Here is a 23756-nt window from a genome sequence, read left to right on the forward strand (position 1 = left end):
TCTTAAACTCTAAGATTGAAGACGAATTTCATCCAAACCTAGTATCTGATCGAGCAAAATTTACGGATATTATTGAACAATTTCACAATAACACACAAAGAGGAGCACAAATTCGCTGCAAAATACCTCAAAACGATTCAGAGAAAACAAGCAAAGGATTCTTTCATCTTGAAACGAAAAGAGGTAAAAATAATACTATCACCGAACTACATACAGAGGACAATAAAGTTGTAACCAACAAAAATGACATCTTAACAGAAACACACAATTTTTACCATAAGTTATGGGGAATTGATGGAAAAATTGATCCAACTGAACAAGATGAATATCTAAACATTTTGAACCACACCACAATACATGCACATGAAGCACAAGAAAATGAAAGACTAATAACAAAAGATGAAATTAAGATCGCAATTGATACATTAAATAAAAACTCAGCCCCCGGCTCGGATGGCCTCAGCGCAATCTTTTATCAAAAATGTTGGCACATTTTGAAATATGATTTGCTTGAAATGTATACTAACTGTTTTCTAAAAAACACTATGACAGTAACGATGAGAGAAGCCATAGTTAAACTTTTTCACAAAAAAGGAGATAAATCATCGCTGAAAAATTGGAGACCAATCTCATTATTGAACACGGATTACAAAATTTTAAGCAAAATCCTAGCCAATAGAATCACCCCCTTAATGAAAACACTGATTCAACCCAACCAAAAATGTGGTCTACCGAACAGACGAATTGAACACGCTACAATGAATATTCAAGCAGCCATCGAAGCAGCAAAACTAAAAAACAAGAAATTTATATAATGGTAACAGACTTTGAAAAAGCCTTTGACAGAGTGGAACATTCTTTTCTGTACAAAAAACTCCAAAGAATTGGATTTAAGTCAGTGATGACTTCATACTTAACTCTTATATACTCAAACATCTCTAGTCAAGTTGAAATGAATGGAGCACTGACAAAAAAAATCGACATTAGGCGAGGCATCCGACAAGGATGCCCTCTGAGCATGCTCTTTTTTATAATATGCGCCGATGTACTCACACGCCGCATAGAGAGCAATGCATCAATAAAAGGCTTTTCCATAAATAAAAAAGCAGTAAAAATCGAACAATACGCAGACGACACAACGTTTATCACAAATAACCTTAATTCTATTACTGAAATACTTAAAGAATTAAAACTTTACCAACAAATGTCAGGACACAAAATTAACGAAAATAAAACACAAATGCTTGTATCACAACCTGAGTTACAAAGTGAAGTACAGCAACATTACCCACATATTCAAACTCAAAATGAAATAAAAATCCTTGGAATCTGGTTAGGAAACAACAACAAAAAACTAGACACTCTTAACTGGGAAGAAGTGATAAAACAAACCGAAACGACTGCCAACATTCATAAATTTCGACCACTCTCCCTTCTAGGAAAAATCACCATAATAAATACTCTCCTCGTGCCTATATCTCTTCACATGGGAAGGGTTCTTTACCCACAAAAAAAGCATATCCAATCCTTAAACAAAATCTTATACAATTTTCTATGGTATCCATCTCCAATTGAGCAATTAAGCAGAACTAAAATTATAGCAGAAGTTAAAAACGGAGGATTAAAAATGATTGACATAGAAACAAAATTTCAAACCAGTAGAGCTGACAGAATTAGACACCTGTCCACACTCGATAAAGCTACAGAACTATGGCATGAGTGGGCAAAGTATAATCTAAACTATAAAATAAGGCACATCAACCAAAAATTATATAACCTAAGAGAACCACACTCTGATTGCCCAAATTCGTTTTATTCTGATATTTTTCGCACTTTTCTCCAACTCCGAAAACACAATCTTGACTGGACTGATATATCATATAATACAATATACACAACCCTAAAAACACAAAAAGAAACTAACACTGAAATTAAGAGCCTAAACAATGAACCAATAAGCTGGTCAGAAATGCTCCTTATGAAGAAAGATATCAAACCATACTTTTCAAACTCTGACATATCGATCTGCTATCGAATAGCACATTCAGCTTTTAAATGGGGCGATTTTTACAAACAATCTAACTCATGGCGTTGCAGCCAGAGCAAAATTACTCAGTGCAAATTTTGCAAAATGGCTGTTGACAATATAAAACACCTGTTAACTGAATGTACCTTCACGAAATCAATTTGGACAAAAATAGAAAAGTTATATCATTCAATAACAAAACAAAAGATTAAACTTACAACTGATATAATCCTATACAACCATTTTCCAAGCAGACAGGCAGACAACCTACTGATTCTGCTGATCCTAAATACAGTTAAGAGTACCATAATTAAAAAGAAAATTTCACTAGACATTGGAGATAAATATATGTGGGACAACAAAAAATTTACCAAAACAACCCTCTGGGTTATTAAAACAAAAATTAAAGAATATCTTCAAAGTGACACCTCTGTAATACCGACGCCCTTACAAACTCCCCACACTGTAGCATAAGTCGAACATGACAACCAAAAACCCCCTGCCCTCGAAAGAATTCTGCTATTAATTATTATCATTTGTAGTGTATGCACCTGACTTTTGAACTTTATGAAATGCGCCATAGTAAATGATACTTATTCACACATGCCATCTGCATGTAGCATCATTGCACTACAAGAGAGCAATGAGGCAACATGCAGATCCTTCTTCGTTTATGCAATTGCATGCATTACATTATATTCCTACTTATTGATTTGTTTATTTTTTTGACTACAAATGTGCGTTGTGGGACGCACAGTAACATAGACACTTTTATTGTGACTTGTAATGTGTTACCTACCTGCCTGCGCAATGCATCTGATTTAATGTCGAACACAACAACGCCTTCTGGCATATGCATGATAAGAATATCTTTTGGGCTGCTATTGTATGAAAGTACTTGTTAGATGACCATTATTGTGGAGATAAAACACTAGCCCCAAACATAAAACTGATATCATAGCTACAATGAATTTCCAAATCTATCGCATGCATTTGATCTTATAATTCAGGTATAACTTATACTGTGCAACAGATTGTTATTAATAATATGATGTCATTCACCAATTGTTTCGTTTGTATTATTTACTTTCCTAATTGACCTTTCAAGATTAGAAATCACATGTTCAATGTATTTACATGTGGTAATACTGTACAACTGTTTTTACTTTTCAATAATAAAAAAAAAAAAAAAAAAAAAAACCAGCCTCATGGGCGAAACACGTGTCTATCGCTGTCAATTCTTGCTACAAATCGGCTGCCGAGAAACATATTGTTGATTGGATGGTCTGAATGGCTAGCGTGGAAGCTACACCGTTATGGTTGGCGAATCGCAGCTGCTCGCTGTACTAGTGAGTGCTCAGCCTTGTGCTGATAGCCGGGAAGAACGCCCCTTTCTTCACAAGATATGAATTATGTTTCTTCATAGTTTGGCACTCTATAATATTGTGCTTCCTACTACACTCTAATTTGTGTAAGGTTTTGCTGTTTTTGTTTGTTTATTTTGCTTTATATTTATTGTTGCCTTTTAAAAGGACACCGGCCACATGGCCACATTTTTTTGGTTGTTTGTAACACTGTCAAAGAATATTGAACATCGGGTAAAAGCAGCACATTGTGCCTATGGAAGACTTAATCATCGTGTTTACAACAACCATGCTATATCCATCCGCACAAAAATTATGGTCCTACGGGCAGTCGTTCTATCCACCCTTCTCTATGCTTGTGAAACCTGGACGTTAAACCGCCATGACATCAAACGTCTTAAATTTTTTAGCAGAGGAAACTGGGTCAAATGCTAGGCACTCGTTGGGAAGATTGTCTCAGCAAAGATGCGATCCTTGATCGCGCTAGGTTGGTTGCCCAGTTCAGAAGCCACCATATTGCAACACTGCCTTCGCTGGAAAGGGCATGTCATGAGAAGGGACAACGAGGAAGGACAACTAGAGACAGGTAAAAGCCCCCCCAGAAGACCAAAAATGAGATACAAAGATCAGCTGAAAGTCTCCCTCAACCATGCAAACATTGATCTGGATTCATGGAAAAACCTTGCTAGTGACAGATTACTCTAGAGAAAAAGATCTAAGGAAGGCACGGAAATTTTCGAAAAAAAAGGATACAAAAAGCCCAAGAAAAACGAACACTAGAAAAGCTAAAACTACCACGTCCCTCCCTCCATACAATCCATAGCCCCCATACAATGTGACTTTTGCCCACGTCTTTTCCATCATACACTGGCCTCCAAAGCCATATATGACATCACCATCCAAAGCCAAATTCGATTTGATGACGAAACCAATGCTCGGTCACGAGCTGGAGCCGACGACTGTCAGTGGCGTATCGCTATGGTTTGTGCCGCCCGCGGCGGACCACGATTTTGCACCCCTGCACGCGTGAAGTAGGAGCCAGCAAATAGAATTCGAGCCAAATCCGTTTCAAAAAATATTTTTACTATGCTTTTTCGTTTAGGTTTAGAAATATTCTGCCACCACAAGCTTCCGACCGGGGGGGGACTGCCTAATGGGGGGGGGGCACCCTCCCACTAGCTCCGCCGATGGTTATCGTGAATATAATATGTTCATACAATAACTTTAAAACGTCCTTCAAGAAAGATCTGAAAAATTTCTACCGAAACAAACACCTTCTTATGTTAAGGTATCGCGAAATTTACACTTGACTGTGTGGCCGGTGTCCTTTTAAAAGGCAAACAAAAAAATGCATCAAAAAAGCAAAAATCATCAAATTTTTTTAAACTAATTCAAAAGCTATGACAATACAACTTTGTGGCTGAAATATTTCCTAAAAAGAGCAATGGGAACTTGTGGCGGCTTTGAATGGGTTAATTGGTTTGAAAGTTAAACATGAATATTCGTTTTTAAAAAATATTCAGAGTTGTTGTGACAGTGTTGTTTTTTTTGCTTTTTTATCTGGTCTGCAAAGTAGAATCACAGCACAATTCCATCAGACTTTTTGCATGGAGATGAATGTTGCACGTGTTGACGTCGATGAATAGACAGTTCATTTAAAAGTTTCCATGTCGACTGTCGAGAATCTTAATGTTTCACAACATTATCGTTAAAATTTTAAACAACTCTTTCAAGTGTTGATCTGCAATGCTCAGTAAGGTGTTTGCCTGTTTCCGATTTGCATCTCCATTTCACCAGCTTTTTTACATTGAAAATTCGTTTTTAGTGTATTTTTCCAACTTCTAACTTATCTCTAAAATATCTCTAAATGAACAACTTTGCATTGCTTGGATTCCGTATTAGAATTTGCTTGGCAAAAAACAAGATCTTTAGCGGACCGGCTCTGGTGCGCGCCGGCAAATGGGAACCACTGAACTAGACCAAGCCAATAACAAAGAGAAATCGGGACATTTATTTTTCCTTGTCAATTCGAGCTGTTTCTTTTCAACACTTTGCACCTGTGGGAAAAAAATTTCAGTAAGAGAAATCAAACTAAGTTAATAAATGGGTCACAAATCAGTAGTTTTATTCTGAGAGTATAAAAATATTAGGCCTACAAAAACTGGAATGAAAAAAATGAACATTATTTTAAAACGAAGTACATCAAGGCAAAAATTTGAAGTCAAAACTGAAATAGATAATGCAAACTTAAAAACAATCATCTTTTGAACACTCATAAGCCTAAATGATTGCTATAACGTTTAGTTATGATATTACATAAAACCGAAATATTTATGCTTTATGATCCCCAAGCACAGGCGCGTATCTAGGAGTTTTTTTTGGGGGGGGGCCAGAAAATTTAAAAATGAATTAAAAAGTAATAAAAAGATAAAACAGATATGAACAATCAGTGGCGTAGCCAGGAATTTGGGGGTTTTGACGGCCGGTGGGCGAAGCCCGACGGCGTGTTCGCCAAAGGCGACACCCAGCGGCGGTGGGTCTGGGGGGCCTCCTCCAGAAAATTTTGAGAAATTACTTTGAATTTGGTGCATTCTGAAAGCATTTTCAACAAAAATATGGGTATAAATATCCCTGTAAAATGGTGCTGTCCGGCGGCATAGCAAAAGGATAAGATCATGTTTTCTTCGGCATTTTTTCTGTAATAGAGCTAAATCTCTATGTTTTCTTGTTGCTAATTCCTGGCTGAGATGTTTGAATGTTTGGTATTGGCAAAACTCGCTCTTTTAATGTAGTTTCGCTTAAAATTAGGCAAACTTTGTTTTAGAGACATAGAGACTGAAAGCATCATTCTCAATATCGTGACGTCACACGCGTGCCAAAGGGGGGGTTGTAAGTCCGCTGTGGGACTAATATCAGTTGTTTAGAAGCATATCAAACCATTCAACAATTTCTCACAAAATTTCGTGGGGGCTCCTTGGGCCCCCCCATAGATCCGCGCCTGCCCAAGCACCAAACTGGTTGAAGATGGAGATATTGACATTGCTCAAAAATACTGTAACCTCCATGAAGCGTTTTTATTGCAACATACGTTTGGTAGTCAAAAATTAATTGAATCAACTGTGGATTTTAGCAACGAACTATTTAACTTATAACTTTACACATGTACACCAGCATCTAACATGCAAACGTACTGAGACAGAAACACTTCAAATGCTGCAAAAAGTTGTTAATATGAGCTCATTTTATTAAAGTTGAACTTCATAGGATTGCACGTCAAATATTTCAAATTTTGTTTATTATGATAAACTTTTTAAATTTTTTTATTGAGCGTTTAAATCTGTACCATGTATATTGAAGTCACTATGAAACATTTAATGGAGTTTTCAGCATTCATGGCCATTTTTTAATTGTAAAACCAGACTATTCTGCAGGAAATGGACTTCATCTTAATGTTCCTCAATTAATGGATATAGGGACACAAGTAGCCTCAGGCATGGCTTACTTGGAATACAATAGATACGTTCACCGAGACTTGGCGGCAAGGAATGTATTGGTTGGGGAAAACAATCTGTGCAAAATTGCCGATTTTGGATTGGCAAGACTAACAATCGAGGTTTGATTTCGTCCATGTAAAATTAAACATTGATAAATTTGTTTTTGAACCAAATTGAAACAACTATTATTATAGGATGACATGTATTTGGCAAGTACCCCAGGAGTGAAAGTTCCAGTGAGATGGACAGCACCTGAAGCTTTAATACATCAAACATACACAGTTAAATCTGATGTTTGGTCGTTTGGAATTTTGCTCACAGAAGTCATTGAAAAAGGAATGAAGCCATATCCAGGTAATCTTATATTCTTTGTGTACTAAGAGATGAATGTTTTATTATTGTGCCTAGGTGAAAAAGTTCTATTCCTAAGCTTTTATCATAAAGTATGGAAAATTAAGTCCTCAAAGGTGTGATAGACACCAGTTCTTAAAACCAAAGTATTGGATTCAGGGCCGTTAAGAATAATTTGTGCCCTGTACCAATGAGATCCTCGGCCCCAAACCAAAACACTTTTTAGGAATTCTTTATATCCAAAGAATATGCGGTGGTTTCTGCAAGTTTATGGGCTCCTTAGAAACGTTATATGCCCTTAATTTCATCCCTGGCGGGGGTCAAAAAGCACCCCCTGCCAACGGTACTGATTGAATTTGTCGACTTAGTAGTATTAACTTTTTAACACAGCAGATTTTAGCTAATAACACAGACCAACAACTTCTCTTTCTTTATCTTTGCTATGCTCATTTAGCTTATATGTTTATCTATTTGCTTGTTTACAGACAGTGGCACACTGTTTCGACCTTGCAGCCTCATCAAATATATCTACTGTATATAGCTTAGGCTACAGAAATAATTGCATAAGGAATACTACCAATAGCCTATTATACATACAAACATGCTCAAAGTCCAGCAAGTCAGCCAAGCAGAGGAAATTACAGCAAGTAGGCCTATAGTAAATGTACAGCACATAACAACCTCAACAATTTGTTTGGCCCTTATTGAGATCATCAATTTTTATGCATATACTAGAAAGAATTTACAGAGATCGTTTTCAGTTTGAAGGATTCTATTTGAATAAAAACTTTTTGCTGATCCCAATAAGGGTGAAACATGCTTTTAAGGTTTTTAGGTGATCAGTAACTATATTTGATTCGCCAACGTTTGTTTAATGTTTTATGGCAAGCATTCAGATGACCTATCACGCTGATTTATGCTTTTCGTCTAAATTTGTAGCAGCTGGCTTATAAGTTGAACTTTTTTGTAGTAGAACCTGAACTTCTACAATCAGGCAAAATTTGGGATTTGATAAACTATTTTGCAAGATTAACGCTCTGTAGTTCAAACAGTTATCAAAAGGAAAACAGGCCGGAAACCGTTTTAATTTTTAAAGTGTTAGCCATGCAAATAATTCATTTCTAACATTTTATATGCATTGTGAAGAAAGGGGCGTTCTTCCCGGCTATCAGCACAAGGCTGAGCACTCACTAGTACAGCGAGCAGTTGCGATTCGCTAACCATAACGGTGTAGCTTCCACGCTAGCCATTCAAACCATCCAATCAACAATATGTTTCTCGGCAGCCGATTTGTAGCAAGAAAGATTCTCTATGTACTAATCAATCAATTGTTTCGAACTGTCATACGCTGCTTTCGCCTGGTAACGCTGTTCTTGCCCGCTCGGATCAACATCGCTCCGCTTTCAATGCATTGATCAACACGATCCCCTGATCAACTCGATGCAGCCTCAAAACTTCTACCCCAATTTTCTATTTTTACCGATAATGTAGCCTATCAGTGCCTCTGGATTCGATCGCTAACCTCCCCGACCCAGCTGGGCGAACCTGCCTCAACGTCTGGCCAGTGCACATCCGTGCTCGCCGAATGAAAGCTTACTCTTCTCCAGTGAGTATTAATTACACTCCAACCTATATATATATATATATATATATATTTTTTTTTTATTACAGTATATTGATTCATCGAGCCTCTGCTCCACATTTTTATTGAATATTCGTCTGCCACGAGAGCCAAATTATCCTTAAATGGTTCGACTCTCTTCCTCGTGGGAGACCCCAATTTTATCCGCTCTGCCTACTGGCAGACCGGGTATAAGAGTCAAAGTACCTGCGCGAGGACGCGTGAAGGAGACGTGGGCGCTGCCCGGCGGTCAATTACTGCCGGTTCCAGCGTTCACACGCGACGGGTCGCCCGGTCCGTCTCAGGGCTTCATTCTGGGCTATGCAGAAAGAGCCTGTCTCCCTGGCCAGCTCCGCCATTCTAAATTTGCGGACGGGCCATATAGTGTTTCGATCCACACTCTTCCTCCACAGGTACCTCGACTCCCCAGCCTGGCCCTCGCGACCTAAGCTGGTGGACTTAACCCTCCGGGTGCATCGTCACCCCATAAATCACGCCGCTCCCCGCCGCCGCGGGGTGTGGCAGGCCGGTTTCTTAAAGTCTTCGACCTGGCTATGTTTGTTTGTACGCTCTCACCGTGTCAATCTTTTGTACCGTGAGCCACTGATGCGAATAAAACAGTTCAACACATTGACAGCGATAGACACCGTGTTTCGCCCATGAGGCTGGGCTCGTCAGTATCGCACCACTATGTGTTAAACTTTTTTATTTGCATCAACAGCGCACGAGTACAAATAATTGACACGGCGAGAGAGCACAAACAAACATAGCCAGGTCGAAGACTTTAGAAAACCGGCCTGCCACACCCCGCGGCGGCGGAGAGCGGCGTGATTTAGGGGTGACGATGCACCCGGAGGGGTAAGTCCACCAGCTTAGGTCGCGGGGGCCAGGCTGGGGAGTCGAGGTACCTGTGGAGGGAGAGTGTGGATCGAAAACGTTACATGACCCGTCCGCAAATTTAGAATGGCGGAGCGGGCCAGGGAGACAGGCTCTTTCTGCATTGCCCAGAAAGATGGCCTGCGACGGGCCGGGCGATCCGTCGCGTGTGGACGCTGGAACCGGCAGTAATTGACCGCCGGGCGGCGCCCACGTCTCCCTCACGCGACCTCGGCGCAGGTACTTGACTCTTATACCCGGTCTGCCAGTAGGCAGAGCGGATAAAATTGTGGTCTACCACGAGGATTTTTTTTTTTTTTTCGCGCAACGCTCAGAGTTCAAGATGGATACCACTACATCTTGCAGGTTTACAAATTGTCCATATGGAATGGATTTGTTTCCTGTCTCATCATTAGTGCGTCCGCTCCGGGAGCCGTCCACACACCCAAACACTCAGCAGGCACACCATACTTACATGGAAGATACCTACCAGGGAGGCGAGGGACTCACTACGACCGAAGGGACCCACCGCGGTAGATGGTAATCTGTGGATGTAAATGTTTGGTTAGTGGCTGCCTCAAGCTGATCTGCCTGTCTCAACTTTCCTCTTGCTGATCTTGGAGCAGTCTAGGAGATGGCGGGTCAAGCTCAAGAACTAGCGCGTTTTGGTAGAGAGTTAATTTTAATTTTATTTGTAATTGTTTATGTGTGTGTATCTTCTTGTTGCCCGCTTGAAGAAGGGCACCTGCTTGTGGGAAACGGGCTACTGCAGTCTGACACCTCATTTGGCGGAGATGCCAGAGAGGAGCGACCAGAGAGAGGGTAGCTTTCGCTGACCCCAGAGTCGTCTTGGAATGGGCCGCTGCAATCCTGTCATCCCAGAGCGAGTGGGACAACGGAGAGGGACGGTTAAAGATCTCCCGCTGCAATCACTCTTCCGGCATCAGGCCGTTGCAGATGAGTGAGAGGGACGGGTTAAAGGTGGGTTGTTACGCCCTTGGCTGTCTAAACTTCTTCAAAGATGATCTACGACCGTACTGTGCTAGTGAGACCCACCGCTGCAATCAGTCATCCCTACCACCGAGGACGACTGAGAGGGCGGTTGAAGAGTGGATCTCGACTGGTTCTTCTTTCTTCTGACCGTAGGAGGAGGTTTGGAAGGAGTAGAAATGTCAGATGACAAAGGAATGTTATGCTTTTGTGTTATGTCTTTCGTTTTTGTCATGATGACCCACAGGGCTTGAATGGTGGACCGTTTTGTGTCCTGTATATATGTGTCGCCTATGTCCAGAGATATCTTCTTTTGGATGATGGTGTGCTTGGCGACATTCATCATGGTCAGAAGGATCAGGTTGTTCTTTTGTCCTCCAGGGAGTTGGTTGTAAAGGATCATGTCCTTTGTTATTTCCATGTCTTCCTTGGTTAGGTCAAGATATTGTTGTTTCAGGCGTTCCCATATTCCTTGTGCAAAGGAGCACTTGGTGAGGACGTGGGCCACATTGTCTTCTGGTTTTCTGCAGAATTTGCAGTTTGTTTTTCTGTCGGAATGTATTGATCTATTAAAATCTCCCCATTTGTATCTTCCATGTGCAATCCGAAAGGACATGGAGGATAGGTGAGGTGGAAGGAGGAGTTTGTTTCCCTTGTTTTTCAAGAGGATCTCATTCCAAGGAATCTTCTTTCCGTTTTCATCAATCTTGTCAATCTTCTTTTCATTTTGCGTTTTCAGATTGATGTAGATATTTTTGTAGGAAGTATTTTCCCAGTCGTGTTTCAAGCCTTTGAGTTTGCAAAAGGACTTGAAGATGTCCGCATGCATTTCGTTTGGAATTGGAGCATGCGGAATGCTGTTGGAGAACAGATGAGGATTAATGTGTCTCATTCTGTAGCTCAAATTGAACATGGCCCATTCGTGCCAGATTTCGGTGGCGTCTTCTAGTGAGAAGAGGTGGCGAATTCTGTCGATGCGGCTTGTTTGAAATTTTGATTGGATGTCCACCATGTTGATGCCTCCATCTTTGACAGGAAGAAACGTCTTGCTTCTCTGGAGCTGTTCGAATGGTGAAGGATACCAGAGGAAGTCGAAGAGGATTTTGTTTAGTTCTTTGATGTGTTGTTTCGTTGGCATCAGCACTCTACGTGATTTATGGGGTGACGATGCACCCGGAGGGGTAAGTCCACCAGCTTAGGTCGCGGGGGCCAGGCTGGGGAGTCGAGGTACCTGTGGAGGGAGAGTGTGGATCGAAAACGTTACATGACCCGTCCGCAAATTTAGAATGGCGGAGCGGGCCAGGGAGACAGGCTCTTTCTGCATTGCCCAGAAAGATGGCCTGCGACGGGCCGGGCGACCCGTCGCGTGTGGACGCTGGAACCGGCGGTAATTGACCGCCGGGCGGCGCCCACCTCTCCCTCACGCGACCTCGGCGCAGGTACTTGACTCTTATACCCGGTCTGCCAGTAGGCAGAGCGGATAAAATTGTGGTCTACCACGAGGAAGAGAGTCAATTTATTCGACCACCCCTTTACCAGTCAGTTTAACTCTTATCTTTGTGGAAAGAAAAGAGCCAACAAAACCAGCAGGCGCCAGGGCAGAGGACATTGCGAAAAAAGGTACTAGTGAGTGCTCAGCCCTGTGCTGATAGCCGGGAAGAACGCCCCTTTCTTCGCCCCTGTGGCAGAATTAGTGGTGCGATACTGACGAGCCCAGCCTCATGGGCGAAACACGGTGTCTATCGCTGTCAATTCTTGCTACAAATCGGCTGCTGAGAAACATATTTTATATGCACTGAGGTTATTTAAAGGTGCAATAACTTTACCACAGCAGACTGACTTTTATTAGTAACCTTTTATAAGGCTTTGAAAACATATACTCTACGCAAGGGCGTACTCAAGGGGAGGAGAGAGCAAAAGAACCAACTAAAATATTTTTTTATATTTAACCTAGTAACAAATTTGTAAGCTATTGGAAAATTTTAGAAAAATTTATTAAAAGACTTATTACTTTGATCAAATTTATGCAGCATTTACATTTTAGACACCACGACAACCCGTTTGCTGCTAACGGATTTTTAATAAACCATCCGTTGGCTGTGACGTTAAACTGCCAAGCTTCATAGGTGATTACGACATAAAGCTGGGAAATTGTGACGTCACATTCCGAATTCGATAAGTCGGAAAAGCAACCAGAAAAACTACTGAATTAGGCTGGAAGTTAAAATACCTCAGACCGGCTCTTCAACATCTACTAGAAACGTTTTTGCTGGCTATGCCCTAACTCTAGGGCAGGGGTCACCAAACTACGGCCCGCGGGCCAGATCCGGCCCGCGAACTGATTTCATCCGCCCCACCACGTGCTGCGGAAATAACAGCTGCTTTGCCTTTTCGTGTAATAGAGACTTCTTTGTTAATAGTCCAGTCAAAATAGGGTTTGACCCACCACTAATCGCAAATGTTTCGACCCATACATTTTCTGAAAGCTTACATCATACAGAATAACATACTAAAAATCTGCCACGAAAAATTTAGTGGAACCCTCTTTATAGGGGTAAAAACAAAATGGCCGCCATGTGTCCCAAAAATCTTCATTTTTCCATATTTTTTCACCTAATTCATATAATTTAAATCTGTAAAAAAGCTCATTCTATGTTTCTGGTACAGGAATTCATAAATAGACATTGGAAAGTTGCAATATGAGACAAAAACGTGTCTTTTTTAAATTTATAACAATTTAAAAATAAAATGGCCTTCACAAGTCCCAAAAATCTTTAATTTTTTCTTATCTTTTCATCTAATTTAGTTAACAGAGACAGTACTGCAATTCATACCTCAGTCCCTACTTCAATTTCTTCAGACTATGGTTTGTAGCAAGAATGCTGACTAGGCTGGCGCAAAATCTCGAAAAAATATTTTTTTTCTTTTAAATCTTTCGTCAGTTTGGAATATTGTTCCTTTTGGTAAATGTATCTCCTACATCAAATTTCACAAAAAAATATTAACGTTTGACCCTGGTTCACTTGGTTTGAATTTTTTCAAAATATCGAATTTTCGCTTATCCCTGAAACTGCTCACCCGCTATCTTCTAATGCACTCTAGCATCTTAATGGACACAATAAGAGGCAGTAACACAAACTTGTAGCAAGCAAAATGGTTTAATTAGCAACTCCATGAACACTAACAGGTCTGACACATGTATTACTCTCAAAATGTCGAATTCTACCACACTTCAGACATGATTTTCTTTGTGCACTCTTCACGTAATAAATATCTACTGCTTTCAGTTTCTTGAATCATTTGACGATGTTTATCGATTTTCTTAGGCCAACAAAACTTTTTTTATATAAAGACATGTGAGAGTCATTTTAAGGTATTTCGAGGCCCCTGATTCTAAAAATGCACTAAGTTTTCTCGAATTGGCTTTAGATTTTGAGTTACAGCAAAAATATTTTTTTTGCAATTTTGAGCCCCTATAGATTTAACGTCGTGTCGTTTACTACATAGACAAAACTGGAAGTAATCCCAGGCACATTTCTGAGTTGTGTAAACGCTATTTGGAACCAATCACGCTGATTACAACCCAAACAAACAGCTATTTAACGTTTACTAGCCTAGTAACAATCAAAATATGATGTGAAGCAAGCCTGAGGATACAAGATGTAGAATATATAACTTGCGTTTTGCATTAATATATTTGTTGATTTCAACAGTCTCAGACTTACTAAGTAAGCTACTAAGTACAAACAAAATGCATACATTGTTTTGCTTAACAAACTAGACAAATAAACAAAACAAAGCTATCGATGAACAAACGCAACTCTTTATTATGATTGGCCTACTGAGCAACACCCATCAAGGTTTGAAGGCCATTTATATAATTACAGAATACAAAGTTATGTTCTTCAGTAAAGTAGCTGCTTAGAATTTTATCCTTGCTGCGTAAGAACGTAATCTTGGCCTTGGAGTCAAGAATTCCATGTTTATCGAGATGAGGAGCCAAGATTGCAGCTACCACTTTTGATAACTAAATCTTTAACTACTACAGTAGGTGGTAGAAATGGTTTTGAGAAAAAAACTTGACCTTGCTCCAAAACATTACTGAAGGTATTGAGGTTACTCTCAGTCATGCCCGTTTTCCTATTGTTTCAAGCAAATCACCACTTGAAACTAGAGAGGGCAAACAAAAAACAGAAATAGCAACATCCATGCAATGACTGCCTTGCACACTCCATGTAAACATGATGTTCCGACTTCCTTCGAACATCCTCACCGTGCAGAAGTATCAATTTTCATGGTGATTCCACGGCTCTCTTTATGCCATGGCACTCTGAACTTCTTAGCCTTGAGCCCATCAGAAACGGGTTTGAGTGCAATGTTTGCATACTTTAGGAGGAACCCTGGACTTATCTTGATCACCCAGCTTCATGTCAAAGTAATAATAATAATGCTTGTTTTCATATAGCGCTGTATCTATCGCAGAATGTGTTGGTCCTCTGCGTTGCCTCATGCAGCAAAATATATCTGGGTTGTTTGTACAGCATCCTACTTGTCAAAGGCATATTTTATTAGCCTATATGCCATTTATTTAGCCTATAGACCAGAAAAAAATTCTTGCAGCAAAGACTTGGCCTTAGCAAAGGCTTGGAATAAAACTTCGTTAGTACAAGTATCCATTTCAGTAGGCCTACCTTTTCAATATAAAGCTGCATTCATAAACACATGGCTTTCGGGATATTTTTCTTGTGGTGTAGGCCTACTGATTCACAACTGTTTTCATTCAGTATTTATGTCTCCCTTGCGTTAAACACAGTTCATTTCAACCTTTGCTTGCGTTTTGAACTTTCGTGCAATATGAACCAATTGAACTAGACAAGTGCAATTATGACATCATAATGGTAAACAGGGCTGAAAATAAGTAATTTGCTAATTGAAAGCTTTTGAGAAACGATTTCAAAAATATTTTCATTGTCGATATCTCGAAAACTAGAGCCAATTTGAAAAAACTAAGTGCAGTTTCGAAATCAGGGGCCCTGAAATACTTTTAAATGACTCTCATCTTTTGTGCCAAAATTTTTTTGTTGATCTATGACATGTTATAGATTCACTGACCGCGAAAAGGCTGTAAAATCAACTAAAATGACACTAAAAGCATGCACTATTAGTGACTCTCAGACTTGGAGTAGGGTGAAGATGTTCCACGTGGAAGTTAACAGAGGAAGTGACGTCAAAGTCACGTGGTCAAATTTTGAGAAATCCTCTCTTCATTTACTGCTAAACCACTTCGAAATTTACTAATTTTTCAGAAAAATTCAGAATTTCTCCTTGGGTGAACCAGGGTCAAAGGTCAAAACCCAACAAAAATTTTTGGTTTACAAATATCAGTGAGCAAAGTGGAACATTATCCCAAACTGACAAAAATTTTAAAGAACATCAAGGAAAATGAGCCACCCTAATGCTGACCCTAAAATAGCTTCTTTTGGACAAGCTCTTATGCAAGTAGCAAGACCAAATGCTATTACTGCTCCCCTACAGTTAGGCTTAGGTGTGCAGATGCATCATCTGTTCCAGTCAAAAATGCTTGTTGACTCGTTGAGCAAGCATGGATTTTGCAGCTCCTACAGTGAGATTCAAATGTTTGAGAGAAGTGCAGCAGTAACACAAAATACTGACATTGTAGAAGATATGAGTGAGGGCACATTTCTTCAATATTCAGCAGATAATGTTGACCACAATCTGCATAGCATTGATGGTTATGGAACATTTCATAGAATGAGCGTTATTTCCATGATGACAACAGCAGCAAAGCACTCATTAGTTATACCAAGAGTCAAAGTGACAGCAGATGACATTATTAACGTTGGCAGAATTTCTATTAAGTACTTCCACCAAGACAAAGAGAATTTACATCAAATGCAGTACGGAAACTTGAATGATCCTGGTGTAGAAGAACCATACGCAATGGCACATCTGTTATGGGAATCGTCTTTGGTTCTTAAGGTACCACGTCCTCAATGGTCTGGCTTCATGCAACTTATCCACCAAGGAAAACATCAAGGCAAAACTTCCGTCTTGTTCCTGCCCATGATTGCCATGGACCCCAGTGATCTCTCATGCATCTATTCTACCCTGAAATTCATTTCGTCTCATGCAACCAGATACAAAGTGTGTCCTGTCATCACACTTGATCAACCATTGTGACTAAAGGCATTTAGCATGGTTGAAAGTCAGCCAGAACTTCAACCATCTGTGATAAGACTCGGAGGATTTCACACCATGATGAGCTACCTGGCAGCATTGGACATTTGATGAACGGAACTGGACTTCAATAACTCTTGGAAATAGTTTATGCACCTAATTCAGTGGTCCACATGCTGTCCGGAAAAGCAGTGAGTCGCGCAGTCAGAGGACATCTTTTGGTGGATGCAGCCCTTAATGCACTGTTCTTATGCACTGTTAATGCCCTTAATGCACCTCGTCAGCATTAGATATCAACTTGTCTCATCTTCCTGAATCCGATGGGTGCTTTTCAAATGACCACGAACAAGACAACCACTTGATTCTTCAGTTGAGACATCTAATGAAACGACTACTAATAGGCGCAGTGTCTCGATCAGATTTAGATCAGAATGAAGTGCTTCAGTGCTTAGAACAGAAAGTACAGCAAACTAAAGACACCCTAAACGAATTTAAAACAGCACGACTTTGGCTACAATACATTTCGATTGTCATAATTCTGTGCAGATTCATTAAAGCAGAGCGACTAGGCTTATGGCCATTGCATCTGCAGTCCATGTAGGAAATGCTTCCGTACTTGGCAGCATCAGGTCACAACCACTATGTGAAAAGTATCCACTTGTACCTAGCCAAGATGTCCAAACTTCAGAGTGAGATGCCTCTTGTCTACAAGCACTTCATGGAAGGACATCACGGTGTTCGTCGCACAGACAGATGCTGGGCTGGTCTCTGGACTGACCTGACAATCGAACAATGTCTAATGAGGAGCCTGAAGTCAAGGGGTGGACTTACAAGGGGGCGTGGATTGACAGAGACACAACCACTCATCTGGGTTCTATCTGCACCAGCATGCGCCCAAGTAAATGAAACCATGCAAGAGTTCACAGGGGTAAATTTTCTTACCAGTGAGCAACACAAAGAGAGTACCCCAGCAAGAATGAGCAGAGATATGAAAGATCTTCAAGATCTAATTCAGTATTTGACAGTGAGAAATCCATTTCGAAAGGATGGCCCACCAAGCCTGAGAAGCGTAGTGACAGGCATTGCAGCTCTTGACAGTGTCAACTGTGACTCAGCATGGGATGTAGGTATGAAAATCCTTGCACTAATGCCTGGAGTAAAGGTGACAGGGCATTATTTCAGAAAGAAACACCAAGCCATCACCATGGGTGCAAAAGAATCGGTCAGTCAAGGACAGGAAAGTGAGTGTTGATCCCATCCTCCTATTTCAACGTTTAGTCTGTGCTGGCACAACAACGAATCAGCTACCAGAGGTATTCCAGTATGAACTTTGTCGATGTCCATCAGCCTTGTTTGAATCAAAGTCCATCATTAGAGCAGCCAGCAAGGCCTCCTTGGCTGACTTCTTGTGGTCTTTATCAATTGACTCTGCTCCAAAACCATCTAAGCCCTTAGTCCAGCATGTACTAGATGGAGGTGCCCTGCTCCATAAACTTCCTTGGACAAAAGGAGTTGCATGGGATGAAATCATGCAGATGTACACTGATTATGTGGTGTTCAAATATGGAGCCTGTATTGTTGTGTTTGATGGTTACACAGATTCGCCTTCCACAAAAGATGGTGCTCACTTCCGAAGAACTGTTGGTAGGATTGGGGCTGAAGTAATCTTCGATCCAACAATGAAGCTCCAAACCAAAAAGGAAGAATTTCTTGCTAACCATAAAAATAAACAGAGACTAATCCATATGATAGGGGACAGACTCGAAAGAGCAGGATGTGTTGTCCACCATGCCAGAGGAGATGCAGATGTCCTGATAGTAGAAACCGCGATGTCATCTGCACAGCAACAAGACACTGTAGTTTTAGCAAGTGATACTAACATTCTGATTTTGCTCATACATTACAAGAAGAGTAATACCACACACAACATCTGGTTGCAAACAGCATCTAAAAAGGGCACTAAAAAAACATCAAAGTGCTGGAACATTTCAGTAACCAGAAAACTTCTTGGAGACACTGTGTCAAATAATCTTCTCTTTGCCCATGCACTGTTGGGATGTGATACCACTTCAAGGGTATTTGGAATAGGCAAACAGAAAGCTGTTACAAAACTAAGAACTGATGAAAACTTCAGAACAGCTTCAGCAACTTTCATGTCATTCTCTGCAAATGCAAATGATGTTTGTAAAAGCAGGAAAGTCGGCTCTAATTGGCGTGTACAATGGAAGGCAAGATAATAATCTTGACGATCTAAGATATCAAATTTTATGTGGAAAGACAGCAAGAAGTACGACTGCAGTAGACCCATGTTCTCTTCCTCCCACGTCATCAGCAGCGAGGTTTCACAGTCTCAGGGTATATCATCAAGTGCAGGTGTGGCTGGGTCATGAGACAGATGTTCCACCGGAACAGTGGGGTTGGCGTTTTAATGAAGGAAGTTTGGTTCCTGTGATGACAGACAAACCTCCAGCTCCATCTCAGTTCCTGGAAATGATTGTCTGCAACTGCAAGACCGGCTGTTCTACACTTCGATGTACATGCCGGAAATCTGGTTTAGAATGTACAGTTGCATGTGGTGAATGTCATGGGTCATGTTCAAATTCGTCATTAGGCCTAATGGAAGACATTGACTCTGATGATGATGATGCCTTGGTTTGAACTATTAATTGTTTGATAAAATTAGGTCTTTTACAGAACTAAATTGTGCGAATTAGGTTAAACGATAAAGAAAAACGAAGATTATTGAAACTCATGGCGGCCATTTTAATTTAAATTTTGTTATAAAATTTTATTAAGACAAATTTTTATCTCTTTTTTCAACTTTCCAGTGTCTGTTTATAAATTCCTTGTACCAGAAATATGGAACGAGCTTTTTTACAAAACTTAATTACATGAATTAGGCGAAAAGATACCTTAAAATGAAGATTTTCGGGACACATGGCGGCCATTTTGTTTTTACCCCCAAAAAGGAGTGTTCCACTAAATTTTTTGCAGCAAATTTTTAGTATGTTATTCTGTATGATGTAAGCTTTCAGAAAATGTATAGGTCAAAACATTTGCAATTAGTGGTGGGTCAAGCCCTATTTTGAGCCGGATTGACTGGACTATAAAGTTGTTCGTTCTTATAGTTCGTTGTTGTATGTTGAATTTGTACATTTTTCCACCAGGCAGCCTACATGTTGGTGTTCTGTTTTTATTATTAGGCCACCACAAATGGGGACAGCCTAGGCCAAATTTGGAAAGATGTAATGTTATTTCAAGAGCACTATCCCCTGTAGTGTATCACAGCAGGGAATAAATTTTCCAGCAACCTTTAGATTTTCATCACATCTTTGCTATTCCACCGCTGAATTTGTTATTTATTGTGGTCAATTCAAGTCAATGGAGATTCTAAATAGTTGTATATTTTTTCGCAATTTGCATCCGGCCTGCAGCTGTTAATCTGGCAGAGAGTTTGGTAACCCCTGACTCTAGGGCAAGGTTACTCGTTGCCTAAAAATGAAAATGCGTTTACTTTCTTTCCGAAAATTGCATGTTACAGAAATTGCAAACACCCACGAAATTTTGCTTATGTTGCTCAAAGACTACAGAATGCCTAAAGAACTAATGCCAACTTGCCCAGACAAGTTATACAAGATTATGCAAGATTGTTGGAATGGGAATCCGAAGCTTCGTCCTTCATTTGCAGATTTATTTGAGAGAATGGAAAACTTTTATGGAACCAACAGATATGATTCATTCAATTCAAATTGAATATGAAAAAAAAAAAAAAAGTGAATTCTCTGCGAAATCAAGTAGTTAATGAAATTAGTGAAAGCCATTTAAAATACACGAACAAAGTCACGCCGCTTTTTTTCTTGTTGACTGTATGTTGCAATACTTCATATGTTTTCTCTTGTAGCCTACTGCTAGTGAACAAAGAGTGTAAAATTATCAAGCGCTGTATATTGATTGTTGTTGAGAACTTTAAATCTTTATTTTTATTAAACGTTGAAGATTAATTTTGAACAAAAATGCAAGATCCTAGAACGGTGGTTCGATTCTCGGTGTGTGCAGCTGAGAATCTCACGATATGATCAGTGTTCTAAGTGGATGACTAGAACAACTTTTAATCAACGTCAATACCAGCATGAACAAAAATGTAGATTTGCTTGCCCCGATAATCTGATCTTCATCGATGGTTCAATGCTTGTTCTATTTCTTAGTTTTGAAATTGCCACATTTTTTTCCTAAAAAATTAGTCTAAGAAAAAGCGATAAAAGAGTGCAAGGCACAAATAAACAATTTATGTCGCCACACATCAAAAGCATTGTCATCCATGGTTCTGTGTAATCGGTCACTGTGTGTAAACAGATCGCAATTACTTAAATTGTTTTGATCTAGCTATCACTTATTTTCAAGCACTTTATCTATTATGGTTAGATGCTATCAACATTCTCTTGCTCAAACACGTGAAGAGGCGTTGAAAAGATAGAATTTTTTTAGTGTTTGCATTATGTATGTGAAATAAAAAACATCAGTCGGAAACATGTTAAAAAGCAACTATTTATACTTTTAAGTCATTTTTGATCTGAAAAGTATTCACTGTAGGCTACGTACGTCATACGTCATGCATGTCGTATTTTTTAATCAATCGATTGTATTTTCCAATGTTAAGCAAAGAATCTGTTGCCACATAGTGCAGAAGACTATTATGCCTTCCATCCAATATAGCTTACTCCAGACATTCTGTTCCATTTTTTCGTTGAAAACTCTATTTTAGTTTTAGGTATTTGATATTGTAATTTGGATAAAGTATTGATGTTTGAGAAAGGTGTGACCATTTAAAATATTTGAATTGAACTTTTATTTAAAAGTATTTACATAAAGTTGATCAGGATCTTATTCTTTTGTACGTATTTTAAGTTGTAGGGGAGATGCGGGAGAGTTGAGCCAATTTTTGCTTTTGAGTCCATATTTCCGCGATTGTATGATTGCTGGTCCAAATGTTATGTGCTTATGTTGAAGTAGAACCAATTGGCTTCCAATCACTCTGATTAAAGTTAGTCAATGTCAAAGGTATTTTCAGAATTTAACTTTAAAAACGTTTTTCCAAATGGCTCAACTCTCTTCCACCTACAGGGAGTTGATCATGGTGTTAAGGAGAGTTGAACCGGATAAGGAGAGTTGATCCATGTAATGTAGAAGTTCAAAGTTAGAGTAGCGTAGATCTAAGCATGTTCTGCAAAAGCCTCATAAACCTTGCGAGTCATAATTTTTGCTTTCGACAAACAATCAGCACAGTTAAGAATGACTTTTTCTGTTGAGTAGTAAGCTATCTGTAAGCCTAAAGTACTGTATATTTATGCACCACAGAATTTTATGAGTGTTGACTCTTTTAAAAGAAAACATCATTCTTGTAAGCAGTAGGCCTATGCCACAAAATACACCCGGATTTCTACTCATAGTAGCTCTGAAGAAGATCTTCAGCGTGCTGCTGAAGCAAATGAACGTGGCACCTGGATTCGACCAGCTGCAAACGAATTTGGGGTCCACAACTGGTCCACTTTACAGCGATATATTAAGAAACGCAAAGAAAAACGTCTTGACAATTTTGGATACAAGAAATGTAAAACAGCTTATATGATATTTACAATGGAAATGGAAACTGAGCTAGCCAATCACATGAAAGACTTGGCCTCTACACGGCTTATCAAAAGACAAATGTCGCATGCTTGCCTACGAATTTTCTCTGAGAAATAACGTTGTTATTACCAATAGCTGGAAAGAGGACAAGAAAGCAGGACAAAGCTTCTGGTTGGGATTCAAAGGTCTCCAAAAGTTGTCGATGCGTAGCCTACTCCTGAAGCGACATAATTAGTAAGGGCAACAGCATTTAATAGCCTAGATACCGTACACTGTTGGTAGGCTACCTTCTTCGATAATCTTGCAACTGTAATGGATCGCTATCATTTCCAGCCACAAGACATATAGACTACTGTATTTAGGAAAAACAAATTTTACTCAATGTGTCCGCCATTTGCGTCGATGCCAAGTCGGAGACTTTTCGAAAAGGACCTGCAAAAGTCACAAATAACTCTTTGAGGTATTTAGGGACATTCTTTTTTCAGATTTATAGCCTTCAGCGCTTCCAAACTTTGGTTATGTTTAGTCGAAACCTTGTTCTCCAGGTAAGACCAGATGCCAATAAAGTCTGGGCACTGGGGGTTCAGGTCTGGGGATGAAGGAGGCCATTCTTCCTTGGAAATGAAGAACGGCACATAAGCGGAAAGCCAGTTTTGCGTTCTCTTAGCTCCATGTGAAGGGACAGAATCTTGTTGGAATGACCAATTATGTTTTTTGAAGTGTTTCTTTGCCCAAAGCAATAATGAACCCTCAAGAATATCATTTCGGTAGTAGCCTATTCTTGGTTTAATTTCACTCCTTGGTCCACAAAAATCAATGGACTCCTGCTGATTCGTTGACTGCGACCCACACCATCACTTCTCATGCCGCCCCTTGTCTCCGAATGACTACCCTGGGTTCCATGTCACCATTTCTTGACCAAATACGATCATTCTGACTGTTAAAATGATGCTAGAGATTAAATTTCTTCTCATCGCTGAACACAAGGTTTGGCAGCGTGCCTCTTTCAATACGTGAGAGCAGAATTCTGACTCTGGAGAGACGTTTCTCAGTGGTATTGACATTTAGCAACTGTTTCTTCATGTGTTTAAATGGGCTCATCTTCAAATCCTTCTTGAGAACTGTGAACATGGTTCCATAGGCCACGTTCGCCTTCTTTGCCAGTTTTTGAATTGGATCTCTTGTAACGTTAATTATTGATGACCCTTGTA

General features: G+C 39.8%; 1 protein-coding gene across 1 annotated transcript in view; it reads left to right on the top strand.

Moving 5' to 3' along the window:
- The window catches only part of LOC145788361 (tyrosine-protein kinase FRK-like), a 41844-nt gene extending 21171 nt beyond the window's left edge, over nt 1-20673 (top strand). Inside the window, exons 8-10 of the mRNA XM_082600134.1 lie at nt 6822-7003; nt 7079-7238; nt 20462-20673. Of these exons, the coding sequence (XP_082456260.1) occupies nt 6822-7003; nt 7079-7238; nt 20462-20673 (554 nt within the window). The remainder of the gene's footprint in view (nt 1-6821; nt 7004-7078; nt 7239-20461) is intronic.
- The last annotated feature ends 3083 nt before the right edge of the window (nt 20674-23756 follow it).

Source organism: Aplidium turbinatum, chromosome 2 (assembly GCF_918807975.1).
Source record: "Aplidium turbinatum chromosome 2, kaAplTurb1.1, whole genome shotgun sequence".
In the NCBI taxonomy this organism is placed as follows: domain Eukaryota; kingdom Metazoa; phylum Chordata; class Ascidiacea; order Aplousobranchia; family Polyclinidae; genus Aplidium; species Aplidium turbinatum.